This window comes from Hyaloscypha bicolor (assembly GCF_002865645.1).
Source record: "Hyaloscypha bicolor E unplaced genomic scaffold K444scaffold_16, whole genome shotgun sequence".
NCBI lineage: Eukaryota > Fungi > Ascomycota > Leotiomycetes > Helotiales > Hyaloscyphaceae > Hyaloscypha > Hyaloscypha bicolor.
The window spans coordinates 1,679,376-1,705,422 of NW_020194518.1; the positions used below are offsets into that span (position 1 = coordinate 1,679,376).

Here is a 26,047-nt window from a genome sequence, read left to right on the forward strand (position 1 = left end):
GAGGTATTCGCTATCCACACCAAGACCATTCTTAAAGTACCCAAAACTTTTGGAACATTGAATGGGATGTGCAATAAAGTCACTCCACACTCGCGGAGAAGGGCATAATGCATACAATCAAGAAAGAAGATTCACACTTTTACTTCTATACCAGTGTCTAAAATGGCATAATCCGTGAAACCAATCTAATCTTGTCTCTGCTCTATCCATCATATGCACGCATCAGTTCTCACGTCCCACCTGCTCGGCAACCTTGAACCCAGCCCAAGGCAGCCTACTTCTCAACGCCAGACTACTCAGCACAACAGAGATACTACTCATCGCCATCGCCAAACTCGCCCAAACCGGATCCAGTCTGATATGAACTCCATGGCTTTTGATCGGATACAGCGCGCCAGCTGCAACTGGCAGCGCAAAAAGGTTGTAGACCAAAGCCCAGCCAAAATTAAACTTGATCCTCCTAAATACAAATTTACTTAGATCAAGCAATGTGATGAGAGAATTCAGGTTGCTGGAGACGAGCACGAACTCCGCAGAAGAGATAGCGATATCTGAGCCCGAGCCAATGGCGATGCCGACATCTGCCATCGTGAGGGCTGGGGAGTCGTTGATTCCGTCTCCGACCATTGCAACCAACGCTCTGCTTTGGGCATGTTCTGTTCTGTTGGCATTGCGAGATTTGAGGGATTTCTGTAAATACTGGATCTTCTCTGCTTTTTGGCTGGGCAGGACGCCAGCGATGATGTTGCTGGTTGGGATTCCGACTTGAGCTCCGATGGCGTTAGCTGTGATCTGGTTATCGCCAGACAACATCCAAACGTCCTTGCCTCGTTTCTGAAGCGCTTTGATGATTCCCGCTGCTTCTGGTCGGACAGGGTCGGAGACGGCAAAGGCGGCTGCGAGTTGCCAGCTAGATGTTGAGAACCAGTCGTCTTCGTTCTTGTCTGTGTTAGATCTTACGGCTGCGAGGGCGATGGATCGTCCTTTTGACTTCCATTCGTCGATTGTAGATTGAGTCGACCGTGAAATATCAACCATGCTGTCGGACATCAAGAGCTCGTTGCCGATGATCATTTCCACGTCTTCGGTTGTGTCATTGGCGTGGAATGTTCCCTTCATCCCTTTCCCAGCCACTTCTTCAACATGGTCAACATCAATTCCGATATCTCGTCCTTCCAACTGCTTCTCTTGGCAGAACGAAGCCAAAGCCTTGGCGACTGTGTGGCTGCTGTTTCCTTCGATCGCGTTGACCATACCAAGTACCCTGCTCTCAACTTCGTTTTCATCTTCGACCATCTCAGCTTCGACAGTGAAACTTTCGAAGTCCGTAACGACCGGCTCACCACCAACAGTCAAAGTGCCCGTCTTGTCGAATACGACACAATCGAGTTTGCTAGCTTTCTCGAACGCTTCACCTCCACCCTTGACCAATATTCCATGCTTTGCAGCCAATCCACTTCCGACGAAGATGGCAGTGGGTGCAGCAAGGCCAAGTCCACAAGGACAAGCTACAACGAACACTGCAATGGCAAATTGCAGAGACCAAACGGCCCAACTGTCTGTCTCGGAACCAAGGTAGTCCTTGGGGAGCGCTCCCGAAAGACCCAAGCAAAGCCAGGCAATCCAGGTCATAATAGCTATCAAGGTGACGAAAGGGACGAAATAGCTGGTCAAGGTATCTGCGATGCGTTCCATGGGAGCTCGTTTGGTTTGGCCTTCACGAACAGTTTTCACGATTTGATCAAGCATCGAGGATCCTGCCACCCCAGTGATTTCGATCGAAACAGGAGCATCTTTGTTGACTGTGCCAGAGAATACGTCGTCTCCAATGACCTTCTTGACAAGTCTCGATTCTCCAGTCAGACTGGATTCATCGAATTTGGTCTCGCCATGAATCACAGTCCCATCGCATGGTGGAGAACCTCCGTGTAAGACTCTGACAATATCACCGAACTCCAGGAGGTCAACATTGACCCGTTGGACAGTTTCGACGCCGTTTGCATTCTCATTGTTGAGAGTCTCGTCGCTTGCGCTAAAGTTGAAGTCGGATGTTACCAGAAGTGCCTTTGTGGGCCGAAGCTTTCCAAGTAAGGTGACCGCATCCCCTGTCTTCGACTTGCTGTATGATTCGATGAAACGTCCAGTGAGCAGGAAGAGAGTCAAGAAGACCACCGAATCGAAGTAGAAGGAGTTGTTATCCACCATCCCATGGGAATGAAAGGCAGCAGCAATCAATTGAGCAACAGACGACCAGTAGGCTATCGATGTACCAATAGACATAAGCATGTTCATGCTGCCAAAGCGGTAAAATCTTTGCAGTAACGGAGTCTTGCTTCCCGGCCGCCACATGGATTTAATTTCCTTCAGGGCTCGCTTATGAAATACATCGGCGCAGAAAAAGTATACAGGAGTTGCCATGATGAACAACGCCCACTGCGCTCTGCTGACTCCTGCTTCGAGTTGTGCCATGAAGAATTGCCGGCCGGGATCATTTTTGGAAACTAGACTCATGTATATGATTCCAATGATGAGAGTCGGGATGGCCAGAACGAGGGTCAGCACGACCCTGATCAAAATTCGATGCTGCTCCCTGGCGTGGATTTTCCGGGATCGCTCCTCTATGGTTGGTGGATGATATATTGTAGGTTTGAATGCGGGGTTCATGCTTGATATTGCTGAGACGATAGTTCTAATAGTAAAATTTGGTACCTAAATCCTCGGATTAGTATTGCAGTGTAAAAACTTCCGATGTACCGCAACTGGTGCGATATTTGGAACTTCCGGAAGTCGAGTGCCCAAGAGCTCCTAGGACATTTGGGAAGTACGGGATCTCGATGTCCCAAGAACTTCCAGTAATACTAAGAAGGAACTCTTAAATGCTCAAGGGCTTCCAGTACATTCAGGAAGGGATGGAGACGAATGCTCAAGGAAGCTGTGGGACATCGTATTACAAAAAATGCTGGAAGCAACGTACCTGGGGAGTATATCGGATGGTTATGATGGGATCTTGCACCGTTAGTGCCTTCTCGATCTTCAAACGTCCAGCAAAGGCTTCGAGTGCGTCGCCAACTCTGTCTGGGCAGCTGTTGCAGAACATCCCCTGCACCAAAATATCAACGGTCCTGTGGATAGTTTGTTCTTGGCCACCTTTCTCGACTGCCGCCAAATCAACAACGTTGTCGATCGTTGCCTCAAATCCAATGTCCTCGATGCTCCCGACGATATCGTTCCTGTGTTGTGCGCCCTCAAAGTCGATCGTGGCGCTGTTGGAGAGGAGATTGATGACGACCCTCCGGACCCAATCTTTCCCTTCGAGTTCCTTTGTAATGGCTCCCGCGCAGGCCGCACAAGTCATCCCTCCAACTGCTACCGACGCCCGCCATGTGTCCGCTACCTTGGAATCGACCGCGACGAGAGGGAGTGCGAGAGGGAGTGACATGGCGCTGGTTGTGGGTACGGTGGTGGGGGTAAGAATGTTCGAGGAAGAGGCGTAGGTTGAGGAGGAGTAGGTGGAGGAGGGCGTGGGAGATATTGAGTCGAAAACGGGGTTTGGTTCGGCCACCGGCTCCATATGACACGCTCCATAGCTTCTGCCATTTGATGGTGAATCTGATGCAGGGTGGGCTATCACAGCAGCAGGAAGGAGCGGCGATGAGGTGGCAATTATCCGGGGGGTGCCATTGAGGCTGAACATGTTCTGTGTTCGACGCTTGTTTTGAGTAGATAAGGGGAGAGATAAAGAATTAAGACGTGAGAACGGAAAGTTGAGAATGTGTGGTACTGATCAAGGATCAAGGTGCAGGCTGATCGAGCGCAACGGTCTGATCTCTATGATATTGAGTTTGGAGGAAGGTCCTCTCCGGCTGGATCAACTACCCCCGAAAACGGTCCGCCCAGGAGTCAGGACCGGACCAGAACTCGTGTAGAGCTGACCTACGTGTAGCCTGAGAAGTCTGCCAGCCAGCAGAGTTCGGTGGATTCATGGCTTCGGCGAAATGTCTCGCATTATCCAGATCATTCCATCCAGGAAACGGTGCCAATGGACTGCGCCAACCGCCACAGGGCCATACCGATGGCCTTGGACTGGATGTGGTTGTTCAGCATGCGTGCCAACATTCGAGACTCCTTCTTTCCATGCGGACTGGCTGACCGAGGAGGTGGCGGGGTCATTTGGTGATTTGGTGCTACGGTGATATTTTTGATGATGTCGACAAAGCGAAGAAGTGGCGGCGTTTTCACGCGCAAACTGCGCAGACCCACCGCACAAAACGCTCGTGGGCAGGATTCGACACGCACAATGCGCTCGCCCGGCACCCTTGCACGGAGTATGCGGCCATGCTGCGTGTAGGAATCCAGTATTTGGAATGAAGTAGGCGACTCTCGATATGAGCATTAAATGCAGGTGGGGCAGTACAAAAAAATGTGTGGCGGACCAGCCGTCCACAGAACAACCGTCGGAAGGTAATGTTCTGCAGATGCATCCTAGTCACGTGAAGATGCAACCCGTCCAGAAACCAAGAGCGAGACCTGCAGACCTTAGAAAGGCCTCAGAAAGGGAAAACTTGAGCCTCAACTTTGAGAGAGATGCACTGAGTGCTCTTGCAGCTTTTGGGGGGTTCGTTGTCATTTTAAAGTAGTCTCAGCCCATCAGCCCATCTTCTCGCTTGTAAGAATGTGCTCATTTGTGCGCATACTGTCGCACGGCAGATCGAATCTCAAATTGTTCACGTCGAAATACATGTTCACATCGAAGCACTTTAGGTCGAAATGGACTTGGTTTAGTCTTGGCTTTACTTGGTAAGAGTAGCTCATGGCGAGCCCACCCTCTCTTTTCTCGGCAGCCAATTCCAGATATCGCTGAAGCTTGATTTGAGCCTAAAAACAGCACAAGTCCTATAAGCGAGTAACATACATAGATATCGTGTGGCACAGTCACTAGAGGCAATTCAATTGAAATAAAACTCAAATATCTCTCCTCAAGGTTTGATCCACGTGACTGCATGGACCTCACGTGACATTCAGGGGCTCGCTTACTCCAACAGCTTAATCAATTTACTGTTCGCCAAACAACACCCAATCACTTTATCCTGAACCTAATCTAGTGATAGTTTAGACTAAAACACATCGGTAGCGTGTGTCTCACTCGGAGATCTATGCCGAGCGGCCCTTCTCCTCGCAGATGGTGGCTTGGTTCAATATATTCCCGGATTAATTCTCCGCAATCTATGCAAACGAACCCCAGCTACTCCCATTAACTGCCGATTAATCTTCCGCTCAAACACGCAATGTTTCTTTCTGGTTTCGAGTCTAGAGTTCAAACCTCTCATCTCGTTATCGATCCTTTCGTTTTAGTTATCACCGTTCTCCGTCTATCTATTATTTCCACGTTTCGTTCTATGACATTCCCCAAATGTTTCCTTACTATACTTGCCCCCTCTAGCAGTAAAAATAGCAACTCAAAATGTCCCCTGTAATTCGATGGACGTGTTCCATCAAGCGCTGCCTTGACATCATTCGACAGCAGCACAAGTCTCATCAACCCAAAACATAACATCGGAGCTAGTGAGTAATCCTTTACTCAAAAATCACCTTTAACAGGTACCCAACAAAGACATAGACTTAAATGGAGCGACATCGCCCAATTCCCCTCAGTCAGTGCTTCACTGGTAAGCAACTTTCAAATTTGATGCTATGGCGTTCTGATACAAAGTCCGACACAAACACAACCAAAGCGCTCGAAGTACCATAAACGATAAATCCATCTCCACTCTATAAGCCACAAATATATAAACAGGTTTTATAAGAGCAGAATTGATGGCTGCATCCAATTCCGGTACCGACCCCTCAACCTCAGGTACAAAAATAATCCACTTCTCAGTTATGAAGGATGAGGGAAGGGCGTTGAACACGAGTCATGAATACCAGCTCTTCTTCCTCGAATCAAGCGACTACAGCACAAATCAAGTTGTTTTAAAATACGGCATGGTCATTGATGGCAGTAGCGGTGCAAACCCAAGCGCCCTCTTCCCGGGCGGGAACGTGAATTCAAGTCCTGCGCACCTACTAGATTCATGGCGGGGAGTGTGGCATAATTTTGGGATCACGCTTGACTTCTCCAAAGGGTATCCCCCCCCCCAGTATATTGTGGTAAATTACCGACAAGGAGCAGGACGACGCAGGTCTATTATTCCAAAGACCAAGATGCATTGAAATCTACAGGAGTAGCGGTGACCAATAATGTGGCAGGGCAGGGCGAGTATCACTTTGGGATTCTGAAGAAACCAATTGCTGGAGTAGTGATATTCCGCATAATGATTACCAACCCAAGAGAATCAATTAGGGGGTGATTTTTGGGGGCATTTTCGAGGAGGATAGTACGGGAAGGGGTGTTAACTTAAAGCCGTGAGTTTGATACACGGGTGGTAAGGAGAGAACATTGGGGGATGAAGTATGAGATAAGGAACGCTTGCTCCAAGACAGAGGCAACTCCAATACTTCGCTGCTGCTAAATCAAATTCAAAGATCAGAGAAGCCAGTCCCACTAAATGCTCATTTTCAATTCCATTTCATCTGCCAGGCAACTCATGTACCCCAAACCTGGCTTGAATGCCCGGCATTTCTCTACCACCTCCAACTCCTCGATCCTGGGCTTTCTTTCTCGACTCTCACAGCACTGCCGCACGTTTAAACCCCCCCCCCCCCGGGAGCTGCTTCCATCATGAAACTTCTTTCTCCTCCGCCGTATCCCCAGTCTTGGAAGATAGCTCGCTCGAACTCGATGGTAGAAGTGAAGAAGCTGTGGTAGTAGTTGACCTTAGCGAGCCCAACCCCCGTCGGAAGAGCTGCCGAGGCAGGATAATATAACTCACCACATCCTTGGCAGCAGCCTGATATGCCTTGAACTTCTCACTTGCCGTGTTAATCCCTCCCACGATGCCAATTTGTGGGTCAAGGTGGACTCAGCATTTCCTCGATTCGGATCGCTTCGGGAGAATTGGGACATTATGTCGTAAAAAATTCATGAGACGTCCAGAAATAGGAAATACGTTCCTCTCCCATCACCTACCGGACAGTCCTTTTCCGCTGCACTGTAATAATATATCGGATCAATGGAGGTAATTATGGCCGCGAATGGCTCAACATTGTGTTTCAACTTCGAACGGGCAAGAGAGGCAGGAAAGGGGCTAAGTTACAGTACTGGAGGGGCTAGTAGGTATACATCCCGAATCAAACCCAGCATAGTTGTACTTGCAGGGGAGATCAAAGAGCCCCTGGATAACGCTGTGAACCCCACTTGTGGATTGGAATTGGATCGCATCCTCCAGGTTGGCGGATATTGTTTGCGGGAAAGAGAGGGTAGATTTGTTTGGGATTGCGACGCTGATGGCGTGGACAATGATTTCGGACATTATAGGTGATTTGTCTTGTCACCTGCTCCAAGACCCGAAACAGGGAGAGAGAAAGAGAGAAAGAGCTGAACAGAGGCGCAGGGAGGTCGAAAGAGAGGTATGTTTATGTACGATGTTGTAAACGTTGCGCCCTGAGCTTTCAGTTATGTTGGTATCGATGTTGGTGTTGACCCAAACACCATTCGTCCCGACCTCCTGGAACTGACTGAGCACCGAGGGAATTTCAAACACAACATAAAATCTAACACTGACTCATGCTTTTCCAAACCCTGGTCAAGTTTCGGAAAACAAAGTCGTTCAACTCCTGTGAGGAGGGAAGCATTTTTGAAGGAGTTGTAATAAGAGGGATCTTCTCAGCCCTCTACGCAAACCGAGCTCGATCTGATTCTTCACTTTCTCACTTCTATCTCCCATGCCTCCATCGACTTCCACCCCACCTGCTACTCCTCTCGAGCCTCTCTCTCAGTCCCTGGCCCCCAAATTTCCTCCTTCACGCAATCTTAGTACAATACCAACAAAAAGACATACCACCGCAGCAACTGCAATTACTACGGCGTTTATCCCCTTTCTTGGCTCCCGTTGCGGGAACACAAAATCCGTTGCGGTCGATATCGATTCGGTAAGCTTAGGTGGGTACGATGTCAACACTCCCGAAGTGCCAATTGTGACCCCTAGAGGTGGTCGTTTCTTCGGCTGGGACCGTTGTAAAAGTTGCCATTGCCTGTGCTCTCTTGAGATGCGCACAGAAACGAATTTGGATTGAACGGCATGAGGGAGGATGGCAAGAAGAAGTTGCACTCCAGTTTGATGGGAAAAGAAGAAGAGGACAGACAGGTTTTTGGCAATTGGAGATATCGCATTGAGTTGCAAAGCTGTGCCATGCTGGTTTATCTTGATAGCTACTTCATTGGTCCCGACTCGCTGGGGCAACATTCTAGCACTTGGAGTTTTGAACATGAAAGCCAATATCATCTCTTGATCTTGGGTGCAAGCGGGCAAAGGCGAAGGAACCGCTCGCATTTGAAGGCTGAAACCACTCGGCCTCCCTGGTTTTGAACTCTCTTCTATTGTTCTGCATGGACTATATTTAGACTTAAACTGATAGCAACCAAAACAGTCGAAGCTTTGTTCCTAAACGATGACGGTCATCTCCTTCGTGCCAGCCAGCGCCTGCTGCGCCAACAGCTTCCGATCATAATTCTCCGCCCCCTTCGGAAGCCAAAATCTCAAATTCGCTCCAACTCTTTTAATAGTTTTCATTCCTTCCTCCGTTTTGATCTGCTCCAAAACAAGGAAACAAGGCTGCGCCTCGTTCTGCCCTTTAACCCCCTCCATCCCAACAAACATCAAAAAGTACTTATCCACTTCATTAACCTCCAGCCCAAGGACCTCAGGACTATGGATAACTTCAGAGTCAGGATCAAGCCAGGTCTCTCCCAGATCTAGCACGATCTTCATCTTCGGGTGGCAGGCCTGATTCCCCGTGACGTAATGACCAACAGCATGTGCAGTGCCCCGCCACTCAAACCCGTGAGCATCGGCCAGCATTTGTTTCCTTATACTTTGCAAATCAATCGTAATCGGCATCAACACTGCCTTCACCTCAATCCTTCCTTCCGCGACACTCCCGTAGCGATTGATCCCGGAAGGCGGTGCAGCTATCGAGATGATCTCCACACTAGAAGTAAACTCCGAAGGTGTCTCTTGTCGAACCCTACAACTTACAGAAGCCCAACTCCAGCTCGGCGCCCAGTCTCCTCTCGACTGATGCCTCTCAAACGGAATCCTACTGTGCCGTACCCAAAGCAGCGCATACGGAATCTGGCTCTCCCACAACCCAGCGAAATACGTATCATTTACAACATCACTCATCATCGTTGCTAGCCCCGAGAACGCCGGTAATCTATCGGACGGGTACGTTAAGTTCCTGCCCGTATAATCCTCCAGCATTGCATACCACTTCGCATACAACTTTGCTGTATTGTCCTCTGACGGAGTTTGCCTCCCGTCTTGAAAGAGTTCGAGGAATGGGGAATGAATTGTTAACTGTGTCATCGGTTTATTCGAATTTCGACGTTCGTCTCGCTGTGATCTGATCGAGCCGTCGAGCCGACACTCACACGAAATCCGCTCCATGCAATCCCATAAAACTTCATCTTTACTGTAACTTATCGTTCGTCTTGCCAGAAGAACTTCTTGGAATGTCCACCCTCGCCGGGACAAGTGGCTTTCTCCTAAACTGTGTGGATCGCTGCGGACATCCGCCCTGTCGTCGAAGAACGGAAATTGTGCAAGACGAGCATACAGGGCGCGCTCTTTCCCGTTCTCCTCAACGTATGTTAAACGTAACTTTTTGCGATTGCCAATATAAGAGCCGTCTGTGCAACCTGCTCCTCCCGTGGCAGCGATCACCACAACGGCCGCTGTGTAAATATTGCTCATCCGCGAACTGCCTACCTGCCAATCTGCAGGTGAATCTTGCAAAATACAGAGAGAATCAATCCAGATATATCTAATCCCAAGTTTCCTAGTAATCATAACAGAGTCGTAAAGTGTTTTCGGTAGCAAATCGAGAGGAATTTCTTTCTTGTAAGCTTCATATCGAGAAAGAAGGAGCTTCACGTCTCGGAGCTGGGTATCATCGCCCCAGCAGTATGTCAGAGCCGCGTAACGGGCATTCACGCCGTCACGTTCGACGAGCTTGATTGGGCCACCATCGACGCCGACGTCGATGACACGTTTCGGGAGGGTGGGAGGCTCGTCGGAATAGTCGAGGTCGCATTTTACGTGCGTTTCCATGCAATCTTTTATCCAACCCTTGACGCGCTCGAAGCAATCGTCCGAGGAGCTGTCGATTGATATATCTCTTGCGGGAGCAACTAGAGACCACGGCGACGGATCATCTGAGAAGTATTGTTAGTACTTGCAAGACAACTAGATGAAGATCGCGCAACTTGGGATTGGAGAAGGACTAGGACGTAATTTTACCTGGATGTTCGTATAGTTCAATAATAGTATCTGGTTCCCCGGTATAAATCGCAAATCTAAATTGCTCATCCGGATCCGTCTTCACCATACTTAAAGCAGGCGCCACAGGATTCTTTACAAACCCCGCCGCCGCCTTGATACAAATCGAACTAAAACAGCATCCATTCCTCGCAGCCTCAAGCAGCTTACTCGTGCGGTATCTCTCCATCGGATTATTGTAAACCACCTTGGCCTTTGCGGGGTGATCCGCGTGCATGAATAGTTCCTCGCATATTTCACAGGTGTGAGTACTGCTGTAATGAGGTTGAGGAAGATCGGAAATGGAATCTGCTGTGATGGAGAACCTGCGCGGAGCATCGGGGCTGCCTAGGTTGGCGGAGAAGGTCGACTGCCTTCTGAGAGAATTCTCCATATAACCAGAGCTCTGGAGAGGCTTTGATGGCCCGGGTCCCGGTGGAGTAGGCTGAGTATCATTGAAAATTCGCGGCATCTGTGCGGGAGCGTGAGCGCCACACGCTGAATGGCTCAAGTGAGACGTGGGTGGCAAACAGCGATTCGGGGACCTGAGATAATGGTTTGGGAACAGTCGATGAAAATGCGAACTGATGTTGCGCAGCAGATGAGGCAACGAGATCGAGGGATCGAGGGGCTTATGTACCCCCCATTTTCGGTGATTTTAGCAGTTGAGGGCCAAACCATCAGAAGACCCTGTAACCCCTCATGGACGCCGGAATAGGAGGTCCTTCTGCTGCGATGGCAAGGATAATGGGTCTTAAAGTTGGCGAGCCTCCTGCAGAGCCCTGAAGAGGGGAACGTTGCCTTAGATTTGGGTGGAATGTTGAAGGGGTTGCAGTCAGCGAAGCAGTGGAGAAGCGAACTTTCCAGCCCCCTGGTTCTGGACGCCTCTTAGCGCACTACGAGTGTCATCCGGAGCCTCACCAAGCTGAGTGATCGACATCCCTAACGCTTCAATTAAAGCAATTTGTAAGAATCAGCGTGTTTGACACTAAAATCGTCTTTTGCACCTCTGTTCCCACACCTCTTGTCACGATAAGGTGATATTGCAGTGGTGGTAAAGAGCTTGAATTGAGCTGAAGGCTGTGTGCCGGGCTAAAAGCACTGGCTACACGCTAAGTCACGTGCAGTGGCACCACGTGACTGGTGCCACGTAACACCTCTTCTTCCAACCTTACCCCCTTATATCTCTACCAAACTACGGCTAAAGTATAAGCCTTATATATTAGAACTAGAGAAGAATTAAAGGAGTTGAAAAAAAAACTCCTAGATATTAGTATTCTTTGTATTATTAAGAGAAAGAATGGGATAGTATGAGAAAACTCTTTATATTTTATAATATTATAGTCTTTACTTTAAACTTAATATAATATTATATTAAGTTATAGCACTTACTTTAAATTATAATAATTTTTAACTGGAATTCTAGTAAGAGTTGCATTTGTAACATTATATACTATAATATATAAGATTTTCTCATTCAAAATCACTTTTTTTGAGCGTAGCTGGCTTGCGAATACAAAAACTTAAGTATTATGGCAATTATTATACCTTCTTTAATAACGATCTAGGTCATGCTAAAAGTAGGCTAATTAATCGTACGATATAGTACTTCTTATACATAAGAAATTTTTATAGGCTAGATATGGGTTATTAGGTTATAAGGGGCGCAGAGGGGGGGGGTTCTAAGGAGGGGTGCGCGAGGGAAAGGGGCGGGAGTGATTTTTAGCGCCAAACGCACTGATTCTTACAAGTTATTTTAGTGGAAATGTTGGCCCAGCCCGCAGGACTAGCCCTTAAACCACCCACACAGAAATTGTCCCACACCTCCTTCTCGTAGCATCTACAAGCATCGTTTCCTGTAAAGTCCACTTGGCATTCTCGATGCAGTTTGGTGACGAGGCCTAGATCAGGCGTGTGACCCAAGTGAGCGTCTTGATAGGTCCTGGTTACAAAAAGCAAAGAAACACGGAAGTAAGAGTCAGGGAGGGAGAATTGTTATGTATGCCGTGCTATCCGGTAAGGTCAACTAAGATAGATATGAAAGTGCAAATCACACCCATGTGCTAACACGACTGTCGACTAATATAATAAGTCAATCTTCGATAATTGATGTTGCGCACAGGTTGCATTTGCATCAAGTGAAAAGGGAAAGCAAATTTCCTCTTCTATTTTCATATCTCTCCTTTCTTCCTCCTAATTTGAATATATATATATTATTGTTCAATTTACACGTACACGTAGTTAATCCTTCTCTACAAACGTTGACTGCCTCGATTCCTGATAAGTCTGTAACAACACGCAAGGCGCAAGGAAAATGTTTCTCATTATGAGGGGTGCATTCACGTGATTTGGCGGGGTAAAATGAGGGGTCGTTGTGGGTTCTTCTCAGGGGGTTTCAGGGCAAGCTTCCCCAAATTCAAGCCGTTTCGAACACAGTCAGAGTGTCAAACAGGGAAAACTCCTTAATTCCTCAAATACTTTACAGTTCATTTACATTACATATCCATAACCATATCCACGCCACCATATTTGTATCCCAGGGTATCTCATTTAATATCAACAAGAAAACAAATCGCCACCCATTATCTCCCTACTCCTTATCGAAAACATAATAATTTGCCTCCAAGTCACCAGCTTCCTGCCTCGGCTTATCTTGCACCACCACACCCACCGAACTCGTAACAATAATCCCGTCCTCACTATTCCATAACGCCTCCTGACTTCCCCTGGTCAACTCCCCGAGCATCCTCTCGTGCGAGATGGCAATACCAATATCCGCCTCTTCAGCCATGATCTCAGGACTTATCATGTTACTCCTCGCACCACTTTTATTACTACTCGAAATATGACAGCTCGATGCCTGGGACAGAACCTTCTTTCCTTCCATCGTCGAAAGAGTAATAGACTCATACTGATCTTTTCTCGTCGGTGTATTTGGTCGGGAGATGTATTTTGACCAGTAGATTTTCAGCGAAGGAGCGTTGGCAGCGATGATGGCGAGATCGATCTCGATAGAGGAGATGATGATGAGTTTACCGAGGGTGTAGGTGAGGTCGATATTCTTCTCGAACTGCACGAGGACAATGATTCGAAGCATAGAGACAAGGACGACGAGGCTGCCGAGACTGAGAATGCCGATGAGGGTGAGTCGCTTGCGGACACTAACTTGGATTTGCCAGAGTGGCTGAATTGGGAGGATGAGGATTGCTATATCGATGAAGGCACTCTTTATCTGGAGTCAGGTATGTTCTTTGGAAGCGGCGGTTGAAAAGACTTACAAATCCAGTAGGAGCGAAAGCAAGAACAGCACGATCCACGCATTTGGCTTTGGGATGGGCAGCTGGGTGGAAGATAGCATCCAACGGCATACATTGAAGGACATAGAGAAGCCATGTGATGATTGAAAAGATGGTATTGAGACCCATGGTTCCGTAAACCAGGCATCTGAAGGTTCGAGTTGTGGCAAAACGGAGGTAGAAAAGCAGGAAAGCCATTTTGATGACCCAGTGCATCCAGATATAATAAATTTCCTCAGCAAAAAGAGCCTGTGAGCAATTAGCAAGTCTGAACAAAACTTTGATTGGGGAACATTTGCTGACGTATGTAAGATTCGTGAGCCACTCGGGGTGGGTTGTGAAAACGGTCGTCAAATGTAGTCCGGCGCCATAGTGGAGGAAGTAATACAGAATAATTTGTTGGCCGGCGTTGAAAAACTATATCTTCAGTCAGAACTCGATTCCTAATAACGTGGCCTGGAACATACCAAAATAAAAAACATGCACCAATCGTCCAACCCAAAACTCCTGACGAGGTAGCCTCGTGCATATATTCGAAGCAAAGTTGTTATAGACGAGATGAAGAAGAATATGGACACGACTGCATAACTGATGGGTTGTAATGATTCAAACATAGTGAGGATGTTAAAGATGGTGGTCGAAGGGGTCGTGTCAATGTTGCATCATACAAAATTGATTTAAGACCTAGAATCGGAAAAGTTCCGAGTCTCAGTGGCAGTCAGGATATATATCTGTCGTGCTTTATCGTTGAATAGTTGTGGCTGCAAGCATTCTTCGGCGAGGCTGGAAAACACAAATACTTTTCGATGGAGATCGCGATTCAATTGAAGCAATAACAAGGTTGAGGTTCACACGGTTCCCTTCAAGAAATGTGGAGTGCGGCAAGCTGGAAACCAGGGTCAATGAGGTTGAAAGACGGCTTCCCGGTGTATCTTCTCCCTCACCCTGCCTCGATCAAGAGATTGGCATGCACTTCTTCATCAGAAGTCTGGTAACACCAACTTTCCGTCGTCCATCAGTGCGTGAAAAATTCACTGATATGCTCCCCGTTCAAAGCCTCATCTTGTGACCATGCACTGATATCAGCCCATGATCCTGCACGATCCAAATGTTAAAAGATCCTAACCCCCTGACGCCTACTGCTAGGGCCCTGAAAATCATTGACAATCGCGGTATCGATTAGCGAGTCAACTTTTTTCCGGGGAGCTGATTCCCTGGAAGAGCTGGCGTGTTAGGCAACGAAAGCTGAGGTTCATTCTATTATCCTTGGCAAAACGTGCTTCCCTAGTCAAGATCGGCTGAGAACCCCGGCAATGTAACACACCTTGAGTTGCTCGGCATGCCGTCTCCGAATTTTCATTTCCCGGAAAGCGTATCTCGGGAAGGAGGCTCTTTCAAGTCCTTGACTCATACTCCAACTTCTGAGAGACGATGGCCATGAAGTACGGTATGAACTGGCACTGGTTCCAAGCTAAGAGATCCTTTGAAGCAGTTTATCTGTCCAGGACTTCCTCAACTTCTGGAGAGCTTTTGCTCGTTCGGGTTCTTGAAGATTGGACGTCGCCGTCTAGAAACAGTAATGATGGAAAGGGCGAGGAAAGCACGGAATCCACACCTTCTGCTCATCCCATTGCGCCTTGCTCTTGATCTCTCGTCCATACTCTTCGCCAATACGCCAACATACGAGATCGAAGCCATGCCTTGTGAAACTTTGTTAAAAATAACTCCTGTGAGCTCCGCACCCCACAACTTTGGTATTGTTGACGGTTGCCCGGCTGATGCCACCCAAAGAAGACAATGCCTTCTTCACAAAATTGAAAATATGCAGCTTTGACACATAGAACCAAGAGTTGAGTGGGCGGGTACTACGGTAAATCACCAGGATCTTGACATCCATCACGAGCAGGAGCACCTCACAAGATGACAAGATATAAAATAAAATTACGATCGGTGGTCCTTGCTCAAGGGGGCGTCGTTTGGTGACGTGCTGGATCTGTTCCTGGAAGGTTTTGTGATTTTCTGCAAGGGGCGGGCTCGATTGCAGGGAGTGGGAGCTGGAATCGTGGCTTGGGATGCCTGTGCGATTTGCGAAACTTTGACAGTGGAACTTCTCCCGCCGTTACAGTCTCAGCTCAGCCACTTGCCTGTGGATATGAGACTCTTATCGGTGTCCTTGCGTGTGTTCTAAAATAAGTGTACAAGAAGACATGGAACCTTGTTTGTTGTAGTTCTGAGATTCAGCGTCCCAGGCCATATTTTTGCAGGAGGTCAGCTTGTAGCGAGTAGAGAAGATCAGGCGAGAAGTTATCTCCTCGGTTTTCCTCCCTGGATCCTCTTTTTATGGAAACTTAAAAAGTTTTGCTGTTGCCATTAATAATGGAAGAATAGTCAATAACCTTCTTGTCACACCTCAGTAAGATTATTTGACAGGAAACGGCACGGCCGAGAGGTTTCTGCGCGAGTCTTCCGGGGCTGAGAATGGCCGGCCCGTGCTTACGATCCCGTTTAACATTGAGCTTCCGGGGTTCGCACAGGGATCAATGCAACCTGTACCCCACAGTTCAGCAGGCTGGGACGAAGAGTCGTACCGGAATTCGGTAACTTTGATTTGATTCATGCCTGCTCACCAGCTCTTAATCATCTTGGGATATAATACAACAAAAAAAACTCTGAACGGCTTCTCTTTCCAGTTGTGGATTTTCACTTCTTTCTGGTGTTTAAATGATTAGATCTGAGTCCGATCTTAAGTAAGTGTTCAGCCACTCTTTCGAAAAAAGAAATATCCTGGGGAAGGTCTCAGTCCACAATTTTCCTCCTAATCTCCCCGGAGGAAAGTTCTTCGCCAGCGAAGAACCTCTGAGCTTGGATCGTCATGTGGTTCAATAAAACGCCCCTGCCTGAGACATGGGGTCGAAATATCGATTTCGGGAACTCATACGATCTCCCTCGCGTACAGTAACAGGGGCCTCGCCGATCCAAATGAAGATTATTGACTTTTGGAAAACGGCTTCCCGCTTCGACTTCGTAATCAATGTCCAAAAAGAGTGATGCGGTGGGAGAGAGCGGCCAAGGCGGTCGTCTCCGTTTAATGAGCCCCTGATATATCGACTCAACTGTGTACTGTACACCCAGTTCCCACCGTCTTCACTGCCGCTGATGCCAGTCAAAGAATTTTTAAGTTCGAGAGATGGAGAAGGATGATCTGGAAGTTCTTGCAATGTACAATGAGGTAAGTGAAATTGGTGAGGATAACTTTCCATTGCACTTGCTGACTTTTGTATATTATGTAGGAGCATCCAAGGTCTATCTTCTACCACTTGAAGACCGCATATCTCATCACACGGAGTGACATAAAGACGACGATATATCCTGCGACCATCTTTGCGTTCTCAAGTGCTCTTTCCGGTGACCTCCTCACCACGAACTCGACACCAAACATAGTTACGCTCCTGCTGCGACTTCCAAGTGTCTTGCTGTGGACATGGTCGAATCTCTGGATCTTTAATTTGGCGAATCAGCGTCTCCCAAACTCAGTTCTCGAAGACTCGATAAACAAACCTTGGAGGGCGATCCCCTCCGGACGAATTACATCTACACAAGCGCGACACCTTCTACTAGTCTCGATTCCGGTCGTGTGTTTGTCATCGTTATATATTGGTGGTCGAGAAGCCAGCGCCGCGTTGATGATATTGACTTGGGTGTACAACGACCTAGGTGCTGGTGACGAGAACTTCTTTGTACGGCACATTAACAACGCTCTTGGATTTGTGTCGTTTGGTGCCGGAGCGAGCCAAGTTGCTTGTGGCTATCCTGACCACACCCTTAATCAGGATGCGTACTGGTGGCTGGGGGTCATCGCAGCAGTTATCACTTGCACAATTCAGTTTCAAGACATGGAAGACCAGGAAGGAGATCGCTTGCGAAACAGAAAGACGTTACCGATTGTTTGTGGGGATGACTCAACAAGATGGGGGAGTGCGGCGGTCATCCTTCTTTTCTCCCTGTTAGTGCCTGCCTTTTGGCGCATGGGAACAGTTGGGTACTGCTTGCCAGCGCTTCTAGGTGCTGTCATTGCGGGACGTACTCTCTTCTTGAAGACTTTGGCTTCTGATAAGCAGACGTTTAGATTGTGGTGCCTTTGGCTGACTACCCTTTATTGTTTGCCTGTTGTTAAGCACCAGAATGCGTCGCTATGATTTTACGCTTTTCATTGGCGCTGTATGTTTGTATGATACCCTGCACATATTTCCTTGATAGTTCATATTCATGCAAACAAATTTCAACACTTCAATTGGATTCCAGGACCTGGTCATACTCAACCATTATTTCTTCTTCGACTCTGCTCATCAATCCTTTGTCCTCTTGATGACTTACGTTCTTCAAAAGTTCTCGATCACGACGTCGACTGTAGGTCTCAACGTCCTCTTGTTGCTATCCCTTCTTACAGATCAAAGCCCTGCCGCACATAACTCCAGTGATGGACTTCTTCCAAGCTGAAATATCATGCTGAAGGAGCTCAAAAGTCGTCAGCGCAGGAAGCCTATCAAGGACGTTTCCGAAGCACCCGTTTGCATGATTATTCTATGTCATTAGTTACCAATCCTCAAATCGGGGTTTTGGGGTGGGACAGAGTGTGCGTGAGCCGCTGGTGTAACGCTGCGACCTGCACGAACTGTTGACTTGGCCAGTGGTGAGCATGCAGGGTGATAAGGCACTGATTTTCTTCAATCCAATCACCATCATCCATTCGCAATTAGCCTATACCGGTTGAAGAAGTGCGCAGGCACTGTCTCGTTGATCAAGCCACAAGAAAGTGCGTGCAGAATTCTTCAGAGATTCGGGTACTTCTCTCGGGAGCAATTTTAATACCTGGAGCAATATAAGGGGTGCGTAAGTCGTTGCCTTTGTATCATACACTCGCCACTTGTCGAAAGCGAATAGGATAGTTCCACAGGAGATCAACAGGTACAGTTTTCTCGATTCACAAGTACTTTTCAGAGCTTCCGTTCTTGGGTTGTGTTGGCGAGTAGCTACAATGGATTGGCCAGTCTTAACCGAATATGCAAGAAAAGCACCAAATGGTGACATTCTGATGCATTTCTGCAAGCTGAGCGGCAAGGGAGGAACGCGAGTAGGCCGCTATCAACTCAGGGTCAGCCGGCGTGGTATGTAGACCATGCCTTCGGAGGCTGAGCAATCGAAGCTATAAAGTGTTTGCAAATTCTCCCCAGAATTCGGGGGTATCAGCCGAAAACCACACTGAAAGTAGAATACCCCAAAAAATTCCAATTATGAAGTCAAGCTTCTCTTTCCCCCTCATTCTGCAAACGCTCTTCGCAGTGGGGACTTTCGCAGTCACCAAAATTATCCCGACAGATCCAGGCAACGGACCTACCATCGCGGAATTTTACTCCGGGGGCACTCCTTTTTTCGATGGGCCGAAGATCGATATCGTCAATGACACTTCTTTTGATTGGTGGTATTTCGATGCCATCTCCAGCGATGGCACCTACCAACTCACTGTCAGTTTCTTCACCGCCCTGGCCACAACTCTAGGCTTTGCTACTGGCTTTGGGACGACCAATTTTGTGGTTTTCACCGCTATGTACCCGAACGGAACTGAATATCAACAGTTTGGCTTCGCAGGACCAGTGACCATTTCGGATGGACTATTCGGCATAAAGGGGAATTGGTCTAGCACAGGTTTCACTTTTCAGGGAACTACGGACCTAAGCTATTACAAGATTGTTATCGACTCCCCGGCTTTGGGTATTGAGGGTTCTATGATCTTCAATTCGGTATGTTTATTGGATATCAGCTTCCCCCGTCAAAAATTTGCATCTATAAATCGTGGAAATCTACAATGTATCCTGAGACTAACTTCAATTAAGGTTGCACCAGCCCACTACCCGGAGGACCCCTATATACCGGGGAAAAACTTGTCGGAGCATTTGTCACCTGTAATCGGATGGGCCAACGCAATTCCTGACTCAATTGCAAAAATCGATTTCAACTTAGCCGGCGTTGGGGAGCTAAAGTTCACTGGCTCAGGATACCATGACAAGGTAGTTCGTATCAATTACTACAGGTGCAGACCACATTAATGAAGTCTTAGAATTGGGGACTACAGTCACTCCCTCAAGCAGTGAAGAGTTGGTACTGGGGTCATGGCCATATTGGCCCATACTCACTTGTGTGGTTCGATACCGTTAACTACGACGGAACTGAGAACGTCAGCGGCTACCTGGCTCGCGACGGGAGGATCATTGGCGTCGGCTCAGGTCTCACAGCCAGACCAACTGGGGCAAACTCTACGTACCCACCAACGAGCACAACTGGTAATCCGGGCGGTTTCCATATTGTGTATAACACGAAAGATGGCGTGTTTGTGGCAGATGTTGCTGGGCAAGTTGCATGGGCTCCACCCTTGCCGCTCGGCGGCTATACGCGATGGGCTGGTCAGATCACGGGAGGTTTCGTCGGCCAGAGGACGTATACAGGGTCTTCTGTGTGGGAGTGGGTTCGATTTACGCTTTAATAGGCGTTATTTTTGGTAAAGTGAGACGGCTGGAGAACATTTCACTCGGCCTCGTTTACAATGGTTTCGGTACACAAACTCATCTGTCGCTTCTGCTGAAAAATTCATTCTCGAATCTTGCAATGAATCTCCAAGCCCAGCTATATTTTCATCCACTGAGAACTTGTTGGTAACGGCCAGGACGCTAACGTGATAACCACAATATATGATACGAATCTGAAACAAAAGAAATTATCAAACGAATACAATATGTCGTTCTCACGCTAACTTCTTCATTTGCAAATATCTGATCATTTCTGCACTGTCTCTTCTCTCCCCCTCATCCTGGTTGGCCAGTTTTCATTTCTGCACTTTTGCTGCGACCGTGATTGGTTTGATTGTGCAGGGTTGACACAGCCCCTTTTGTGGCGGTCAATGGTTCCAGCACCACCAAAGTTTGCTCATGGAGAGAACTTTTGAAACTTCAACAAATACAAATCTCTTCGCCTTTCTCGGAATTCATTCGTGCAACCCGATCGAGAATTGATGCTGAACTTATTGAAAAGTAATCGATTTATTGATGGAAAATCGATTTATTGAAGGTTGACAGACTGCAGAATGACTAGATACAGAAGAGTGAGTTCTGGTAACAGAGGAAAAATGTCCAAAGTAAGGGATTTATTCCCATTACCCTTCGGCGATACCGGTGATACCGAACCCGCTTTCTCCGATACATTATCAATCAGCTGATAAACCAAAGGTAATCAAAATGACGATATACTAGTAAGCTTGGTAAGCTCGGCGAGTGACGCATGACAAATGAGAGTGGAGAACCCTAAATTAGTGGTTGAACCTGGTGCTGGAAGGACTGGTAAGCTAGCTATGGTAGCGTACCAATTTCAACAGAACTCAAGGGCCACGGAGCTGGGAGACCCGAAGTCTCAGAAGCGAAGACGTCCGATACCACGAACAAATCCAGTCGTCAGAGGAAACAGCAGCAATGGGAATCTCACCGAGAGGAGATCCACGAACTCTATATGGTGGATAATAAGACACTCAAGAGTACTATGCAGATAATAAAGAATAAGTACAATTTTACGCCCAGGTCTGCCCCCCTCGCCACTTTCCTCCTTTACTTTGGGATCTTTGGACGGCGTGTCCCAAACTCATTCGTAGACGCAGAGACACTGACATATATTTGGTCAGTGAACGTAAATTCAAAGAACAATTGAAGCATTGGGCATTCGAGAAGAATATAACCGCAACGGAAATGGGTTTCATTGCAGCTACAGAGGAGAGCAGAAGCAGAGAGCAGGGGAAGAGCACAACGTTTTACAATCGCGGCATCAAAATCAATCCAAAAAAAATTGATGCATTCAAGAAGCGCACCAGTCAGCCCGTGGAGGAAATGGATAACGCTGGTAATGGGAATGATACTATAACGGACTCAAGCCATTCTGACATCATGGGAGTAGCAACCCCTCAGCACATTACACACCATACTCCATCTCCAGAAGACAACTACGATGCTCTAGCAGCAGAGCAACTCCACAATGAAGCAATTCTTTCCAACAGCACACGTCATACTCTATTTGCAGAGAATAATGCTGATTTTCTTTCCGGAACTGTGGAATATATTGAGGGCGCCAGCTCTCCAGGCGGCGCGTATCACACACAACTCGCAGAGAGCAACGGCTATCCTCTTTCAAGGCCGCTGGAAATGCGTGATGAATTAAGCGCTCCAAGCAGCATAAGTTCTCCACACGGCACACCATATACTCCGCTTCAAGAAAGAGAAAGCATCCATTTTCTTACTCCAGAGCCGATCTGTGAGGAGGAATCTGATACTCAGTTACGATCAGTCGACCTTCCTCCACTTCAAACCTTTCACTCAGCTTCATCTGTCCAACTTGCGCCACCCACTATATTTGAGCAAGAATACGAAGATAACATGGCAAGCCCCGAGGGCGTCTTACCAAACACAATAAAAAACAAAGCAGAAAGCCATAGGGAAAGAGGAGAGTTCGCCGAGGCAGCGAGTGAATATCTTCGTCTTGTTGATGTCTTTGTTCAAGAGAAAGGTCAAGGCTCGGTAGAAGTCTTTGAAACTTTTGCAGAATTGGCAGATATCTACCAAGCCGAAGGGAAGTTGCCGGAATCAATCGAAGCGTATCGCAGAGTCGTATCTGGGTATAAGGGGATCTTTGGGGCATCGTCCTTAGAAACCCTGCGGACGATACACAACCTGGGAAAGGTTCTGGAAGAGGACGACTTGTACGAGGAGGCTGAAACTTGCTATCGGCAGGCGATTACTGGATTTGAAGAGCTTGGGACTAGTGGATTTCTTGATCGACTGGACTGCCAAGGCTTCCTGGGAGATCTATTGTCAGACACGGGCCGTGACGAGGAGGCACTGCAACTATTTATTCCCCTGCTGGCTAGTTACAACGAACTTGGCCTACACCATCGAAAAATATCAATCCTGGGCTCTTTGCTAGAGTTCTACAACGGCCTGGAGAACTCCCAGAAGTTGCACGTAACTATTCAAGACCTGCACAAACTTCTTGATGAGAGGATTGACATTGACTACCGAAGCTTTCCGGAGGTTCTATGGGAAGGAATTCACTTGGGAAGCATATATGGCCAGCTCCTAGAATATGAGCTTGCAGACTCTCTATTGTCCCAAGTCATTCCAAAGCTGGAGCTCCTAGATGATGTGAAGTACAAGATCGAGAAGTTATACGGCTATATGGAGTATGGGAATGTTAAACTGCGGCTAAATTGCTTGGAACAAGCAGAGCGCTGCCTTTCCTTGGCCAAGGTTACCCTGGAAAACTGCAACAGACATGATGACCCGGTGGCGGCATTTGTTGACAGCCGTGTGTTGGTCCTCGAATTTCGTTCCGCTAAACCCATACAGAGAAATACCATGGAATTGAGCAAGCAAAAGCTCCGGGAATTCATGAAAAAAATGGGGGATCAGGGCAATTTCCGTGATATGGATGAGGAAAGTAGGACGGGTGGCGAAGTGGCGACGAATACGGACGCTTCAAGTTGCAAGTACGGTGTCTCGTTCTCGGAGACTGACATCACCGGGATTAGTCACTCAGAGTTTTACACTGGCTAATCTGCTCAAGAAGTTTGTGTTAAAGGTAAGGCACCAAGCGAAAGCTCACAGACTTGGGTTAACAGCTTAATAGAATCTGAAAGAACGCGGCAAAAGTCGGTTGTGACTGTTTTTGGTGGCTCTTGTTTCATTTTTGTACCTTTTGTGATTACTTGTTATATGCCCTTGAGTTCAACAATCAACTGTAGCTTGGATCAAGAAGAATATTCATTACGTCGGTAATCAATGAGGACTATCGCATTCATCTCCGAAGGAAGACTACCCATTTGCCCAGCTGACGGAGTGAAATATTACGGAAGCACAAATGTATAATGGAAACATCCCAACGGCTGCTCTCATGTTTATCCAAGCGCTATCTCATTGATTAGGCGCTTTAAGACGGACTAGTTCAGCTATCATTTCTTAGGGTGTGATTCGAGACCAGTCTCAAAATTTAGTTAGCGGGGATCCAGCACATTACGAAGATCACGGCATAAAGTGATGGGATTATAGGGCATTTAAATGTCCTTTAACAGCACGTTGGTGTCTGTTTCTAGCACACTAGGTTACAATTCACTCTATAATTCTAGGTCATTGCCCTAAAAAAACACGCTCTAAGACGGGGGCAAAACCTCGCTAAAGAGTCCTACAGTAACTGCTTACCGAGTTCCCAAGCGCTATTGCCCCGCCAGTAGCGCTTTAGCCCCTAACGAGGTAAAGATCTTCTCATACCTTGCGAATGTCTTACAGCGCCTCTTGCGTTCTCTTAGTGTATATGGCCTAAAGTGACATAGCCTTACGGCGGGCTCAACCCCCTAAATTGCGCCCTTGGGGCTGTCAAGGGTCCAAATACCCGCTTTATGCCGTGATCTTCGCACGGGAGTAGAACACCCCATATCTTGCGCCACGAAATCGATCCCGAGCTTGACCAAATCGTGACTAGCCAAGACCCTGATGGGCGGCTGTACCATTTGGTAGGGGAATGTTACGTGCACAGGATGATGTATAGGGAAATGCTGGAAGGAAAAGAATAGCAAGAACTTTTTTCCCCTTCAATATCTTGTGAAGTCTGAGGAGCGAATGCTGGCACTGCTGCAATTTTCTAAGGAATAATTCTTTAATGGAAAGGTGATTATTCTAGTGGCCCTTTTGAAACTATGAAAATGGGTTAAAAGTAGAGGTGGAGAAATTGAGTTAGCGGCGCCATATAGGTAAACAGCCCCCCTTTCTTAAGGCAGCTAGCTACCTTACATAATAGACTAAGTTTTGGCTGTCTGGAAAAGAGGCATAAAACTATGCATTGGAAAAAGACCGCACATCCTGGTCTTCCTATCGTTTAGGATGACTGGCGGCGATCCGTTGATTTTGTGTGTCGAGTACCTCCCGAAATACACCCAATGTTATAGGAACTGCAATCTGGATCGCTTCATTCATGGAAACGAGACCCTCAATTTTGATGAACGCAATGCTCGCCCACAGATCCACGCCCACAGCCCCCAGTATCTGGATGGACTGGTCCCTAGCCAGACAGTTGCATACAATTCTTGTCTTTACCTCCGTAGAGAGGGTCGTGGTTTCTGGGTGGGCAATCTTGATTTGGTGCCGGGTCCAATATTCGTACTCCTTCTCAGTCAATCGAATCTTGCCCTTCGCTTTTTAAAGATACATGTGTTAGTAAAGCCTTGGTTTTCAAAGTGATTGCACGGACTTACCATCCGGGTTATGCTCCAGCCTCGTCAGAAAGAGCGCAATATCGAGACCTAATTCTTCACCGAGAATCTTCTTGACGGCTTTGTCGGTTGATTTAACAACCTTGGTGTCAACTGTGATTGCTATATCGTCCTTTGCCAGCCCGACGCTAGCAAGTCGAATATGTTGAATGAGAGACTTTCTCGCGTCTCTAAGCTTCTCTCCAATCGTTTTCAAGTTGTTTTCGTCTATTCAACGTTGTGTTAGTAAGTATAGGCACCTGATATCGGCGTAGCAGAATGGTGTAGCCGTGCCTTTGTTCTTTCCCAGAGACATTAGGTCGCTCTTGAGAATCTTGCCGTGACTCTCCAGCATTCGAATCCCTGCGATGACGCCCGAAGTCTGCAGCCCTTTTTGATTGCGTATGAGGTCCACGACAAGTTTAGCTTTGTTTATCTCTCCTGTGTGAGACTGAAGCTTCCCTTTGAGACTTGGATACACATCGGTTGCCGTCTGAATTAGGTCTGAGACTGCATTGAGGATACTGGATGCATCGGCGGCGGCCAACGCGACTTCCTATAAGGGAAATCTGTCAATATCGTTTCAAAAAACCGCTGGGGATGCTTCCTCACCATGGCTTCTTCGGACATGACTGCCGCCACGTGAGAGACGGAGACCAGAAGATACTAGCAGATAAGATTCGCTTGGACAAGGTACTGTCAGTCTCCTGTCTCGGTTGAGCAGGGAAACCGGTTCTCGTGATGTCTTGTATAATGAAATGTGTTGGACAATTTTTTGTGGTAGGGCTGAGATCGCGGGGTAGATGATCTCCTCCATCGCTTGAGCCATTTGGGGAACCATGGAGGAGACCAATCAACTGACGCTTTCTCGACAGCCTCACTTCCATGCCTCGCAGCAGTGGGCAGCCACTCATTCGCTGATTCTGCTGTGGAGATATGGCATAATCGCATTCATCTGCTTGATAAGCAGGTGCCTATGCAGAATAAAATCAAAGGCGAAACAT

The 26,047-nt window shown here is 47.5% G+C and overlaps 7 protein-coding genes across 7 annotated transcripts; 3 read left to right on the forward strand and 4 right to left on the reverse strand.

The window, feature by feature from the left end:
• Positions 1 to 222: 222 nt before the first annotated feature.
• Positions 223 to 3,439, reverse strand: K444DRAFT_518664 (putative copper-transporting ATPase 3; the record flags this gene model as incomplete). The annotated part of the gene is made up of 2 exons (XM_024873889.1): positions 223 to 2,709; positions 2,975 to 3,439. 2 exons carry the CDS (start codon positions 3,437 to 3,439, stop codon positions 223 to 225), a joined length of 2,952 nt encoding a protein of 983 aa, XP_024742545.1.
• A 5,101-nt stretch (positions 3,440 to 8,540) lies between these two features.
• On the reverse strand, positions 8,541 to 10,887 carry K444DRAFT_625192 (HET-domain-containing protein; the record flags this gene model as incomplete). The annotated part of the gene is made up of 2 exons (XM_024882491.1): positions 8,541 to 10,312; positions 10,398 to 10,887. 2 exons carry the CDS (start codon positions 10,885 to 10,887, stop codon positions 8,541 to 8,543), a joined length of 2,262 nt encoding a protein of 753 aa, XP_024742546.1.
• Positions 10,888 to 12,865: 1,978 nt separating this feature from the next.
• On the reverse strand, positions 12,866 to 14,505 carry K444DRAFT_608218 (uncharacterized protein). Its single transcript, XM_024879331.1, has 4 exons — positions 14,179 to 14,505; positions 14,015 to 14,128; positions 13,694 to 13,960; positions 12,866 to 13,641 (listed from the first exon to the last, which is right to left on the reverse strand). The coding sequence occupies exons 1-4, from the start codon at positions 14,323 to 14,325 to the stop codon at positions 13,006 to 13,008; spliced, it is 1,164 nt and encodes a 387-aa protein (XP_024742547.1). The 5' UTR covers positions 14,326 to 14,505; the 3' UTR covers positions 12,866 to 13,005.
• A 2,348-nt stretch (positions 14,506 to 16,853) lies between these two features.
• Positions 16,854 to 18,013, forward strand: K444DRAFT_553700 (uncharacterized protein). Its single transcript, XM_024876624.1, has 2 exons — positions 16,854 to 16,940; positions 17,002 to 18,013. Exons 1-2 carry the CDS (start codon positions 16,899 to 16,901, stop codon positions 17,905 to 17,907), a joined length of 948 nt encoding a protein of 315 aa, XP_024742548.1. The 5' UTR covers positions 16,854 to 16,898; the 3' UTR covers positions 17,908 to 18,013.
• Positions 18,014 to 19,002: 989 nt separating this feature from the next.
• K444DRAFT_518906 (uncharacterized protein) lies at positions 19,003 to 20,249 on the forward strand (the record flags this gene model as incomplete). The annotated part of the gene is made up of 3 exons (XM_024873907.1): positions 19,003 to 19,509; positions 19,603 to 19,776; positions 19,827 to 20,249. The coding sequence occupies 3 exons, from the start codon at positions 19,003 to 19,005 to the stop codon at positions 20,247 to 20,249; spliced, it is 1,104 nt and encodes a 367-aa protein (XP_024742549.1).
• Positions 20,250 to 21,498: 1,249 nt separating this feature from the next.
• K444DRAFT_625196 (uncharacterized protein) lies at positions 21,499 to 23,355 on the forward strand (the record flags this gene model as incomplete). The annotated part of the gene is made up of 1 exon (XM_024882492.1): positions 21,499 to 23,355. The coding sequence occupies one exon, from the start codon at positions 21,499 to 21,501 to the stop codon at positions 23,353 to 23,355; it is 1,857 nt and encodes a 618-aa protein (XP_024742550.1).
• Positions 23,356 to 24,462: 1,107 nt separating this feature from the next.
• K444DRAFT_608221 (uncharacterized protein) lies at positions 24,463 to 25,929 on the reverse strand. Its single transcript, XM_024879332.1, has 4 exons — positions 25,656 to 25,929; positions 25,338 to 25,599; positions 25,047 to 25,271; positions 24,463 to 24,986 (listed from the first exon to the last, which is right to left on the reverse strand). The coding sequence occupies exons 1-4, from the start codon at positions 25,671 to 25,673 to the stop codon at positions 24,664 to 24,666; spliced, it is 828 nt and encodes a 275-aa protein (XP_024742551.1). The 5' UTR covers positions 25,674 to 25,929; the 3' UTR covers positions 24,463 to 24,663.
• Between the last annotated feature and the right edge of the window lie 118 nt (positions 25,930 to 26,047).

Excerpts from the sequence above, each read along its gene's own strand:
- K444DRAFT_608221 (XM_024879332.1), bottom strand. Across the intron at positions 25,272-25,337 it reads GTCTCTGGGAAAGAACAAAG|ACGAAAACAACTTGAAAACG; the intron begins GCACGGCTACAC and ends AACGTTGAATAG. Across the intron at positions 24,987-25,046 it reads GCTGGAGCATAACCCGGATG|CGAAGGGCAAGATTCGATTG; the intron begins GTAAGTCCGTGC and ends ATCTTTAAAAAG.
- K444DRAFT_553700 (XM_024876624.1), top strand. The coding sequence starts at position 16,899 with ATGGAGAAGGATGATCTGGAAGTTCTTGCAATGTACAATGAG. Across the intron at positions 16,941-17,001 it reads TTCTTGCAATGTACAATGAG|GAGCATCCAAGGTCTATCTT; the intron begins GTAAGTGAAATT and ends TATATTATGTAG.
- K444DRAFT_608218 (XM_024879331.1), bottom strand. The coding sequence starts at position 14,325 with ATGTTTGAATCATTACAACCCATCAGTTATGCAGTCGTGTCCATATTC. Across the intron at positions 13,961-14,014 it reads GGCTCACGAATCTTACATAC|GCTCTTTTTGCTGAGGAAAT; the intron begins GTCAGCAAATGT and ends AATTGCTCACAG. Across the intron at positions 13,642-13,693 it reads CTTTCGCTCCTACTGGATTT|AGTGCCTTCATCGATATAGC; the intron begins GTAAGTCTTTTC and ends CTCCAGATAAAG.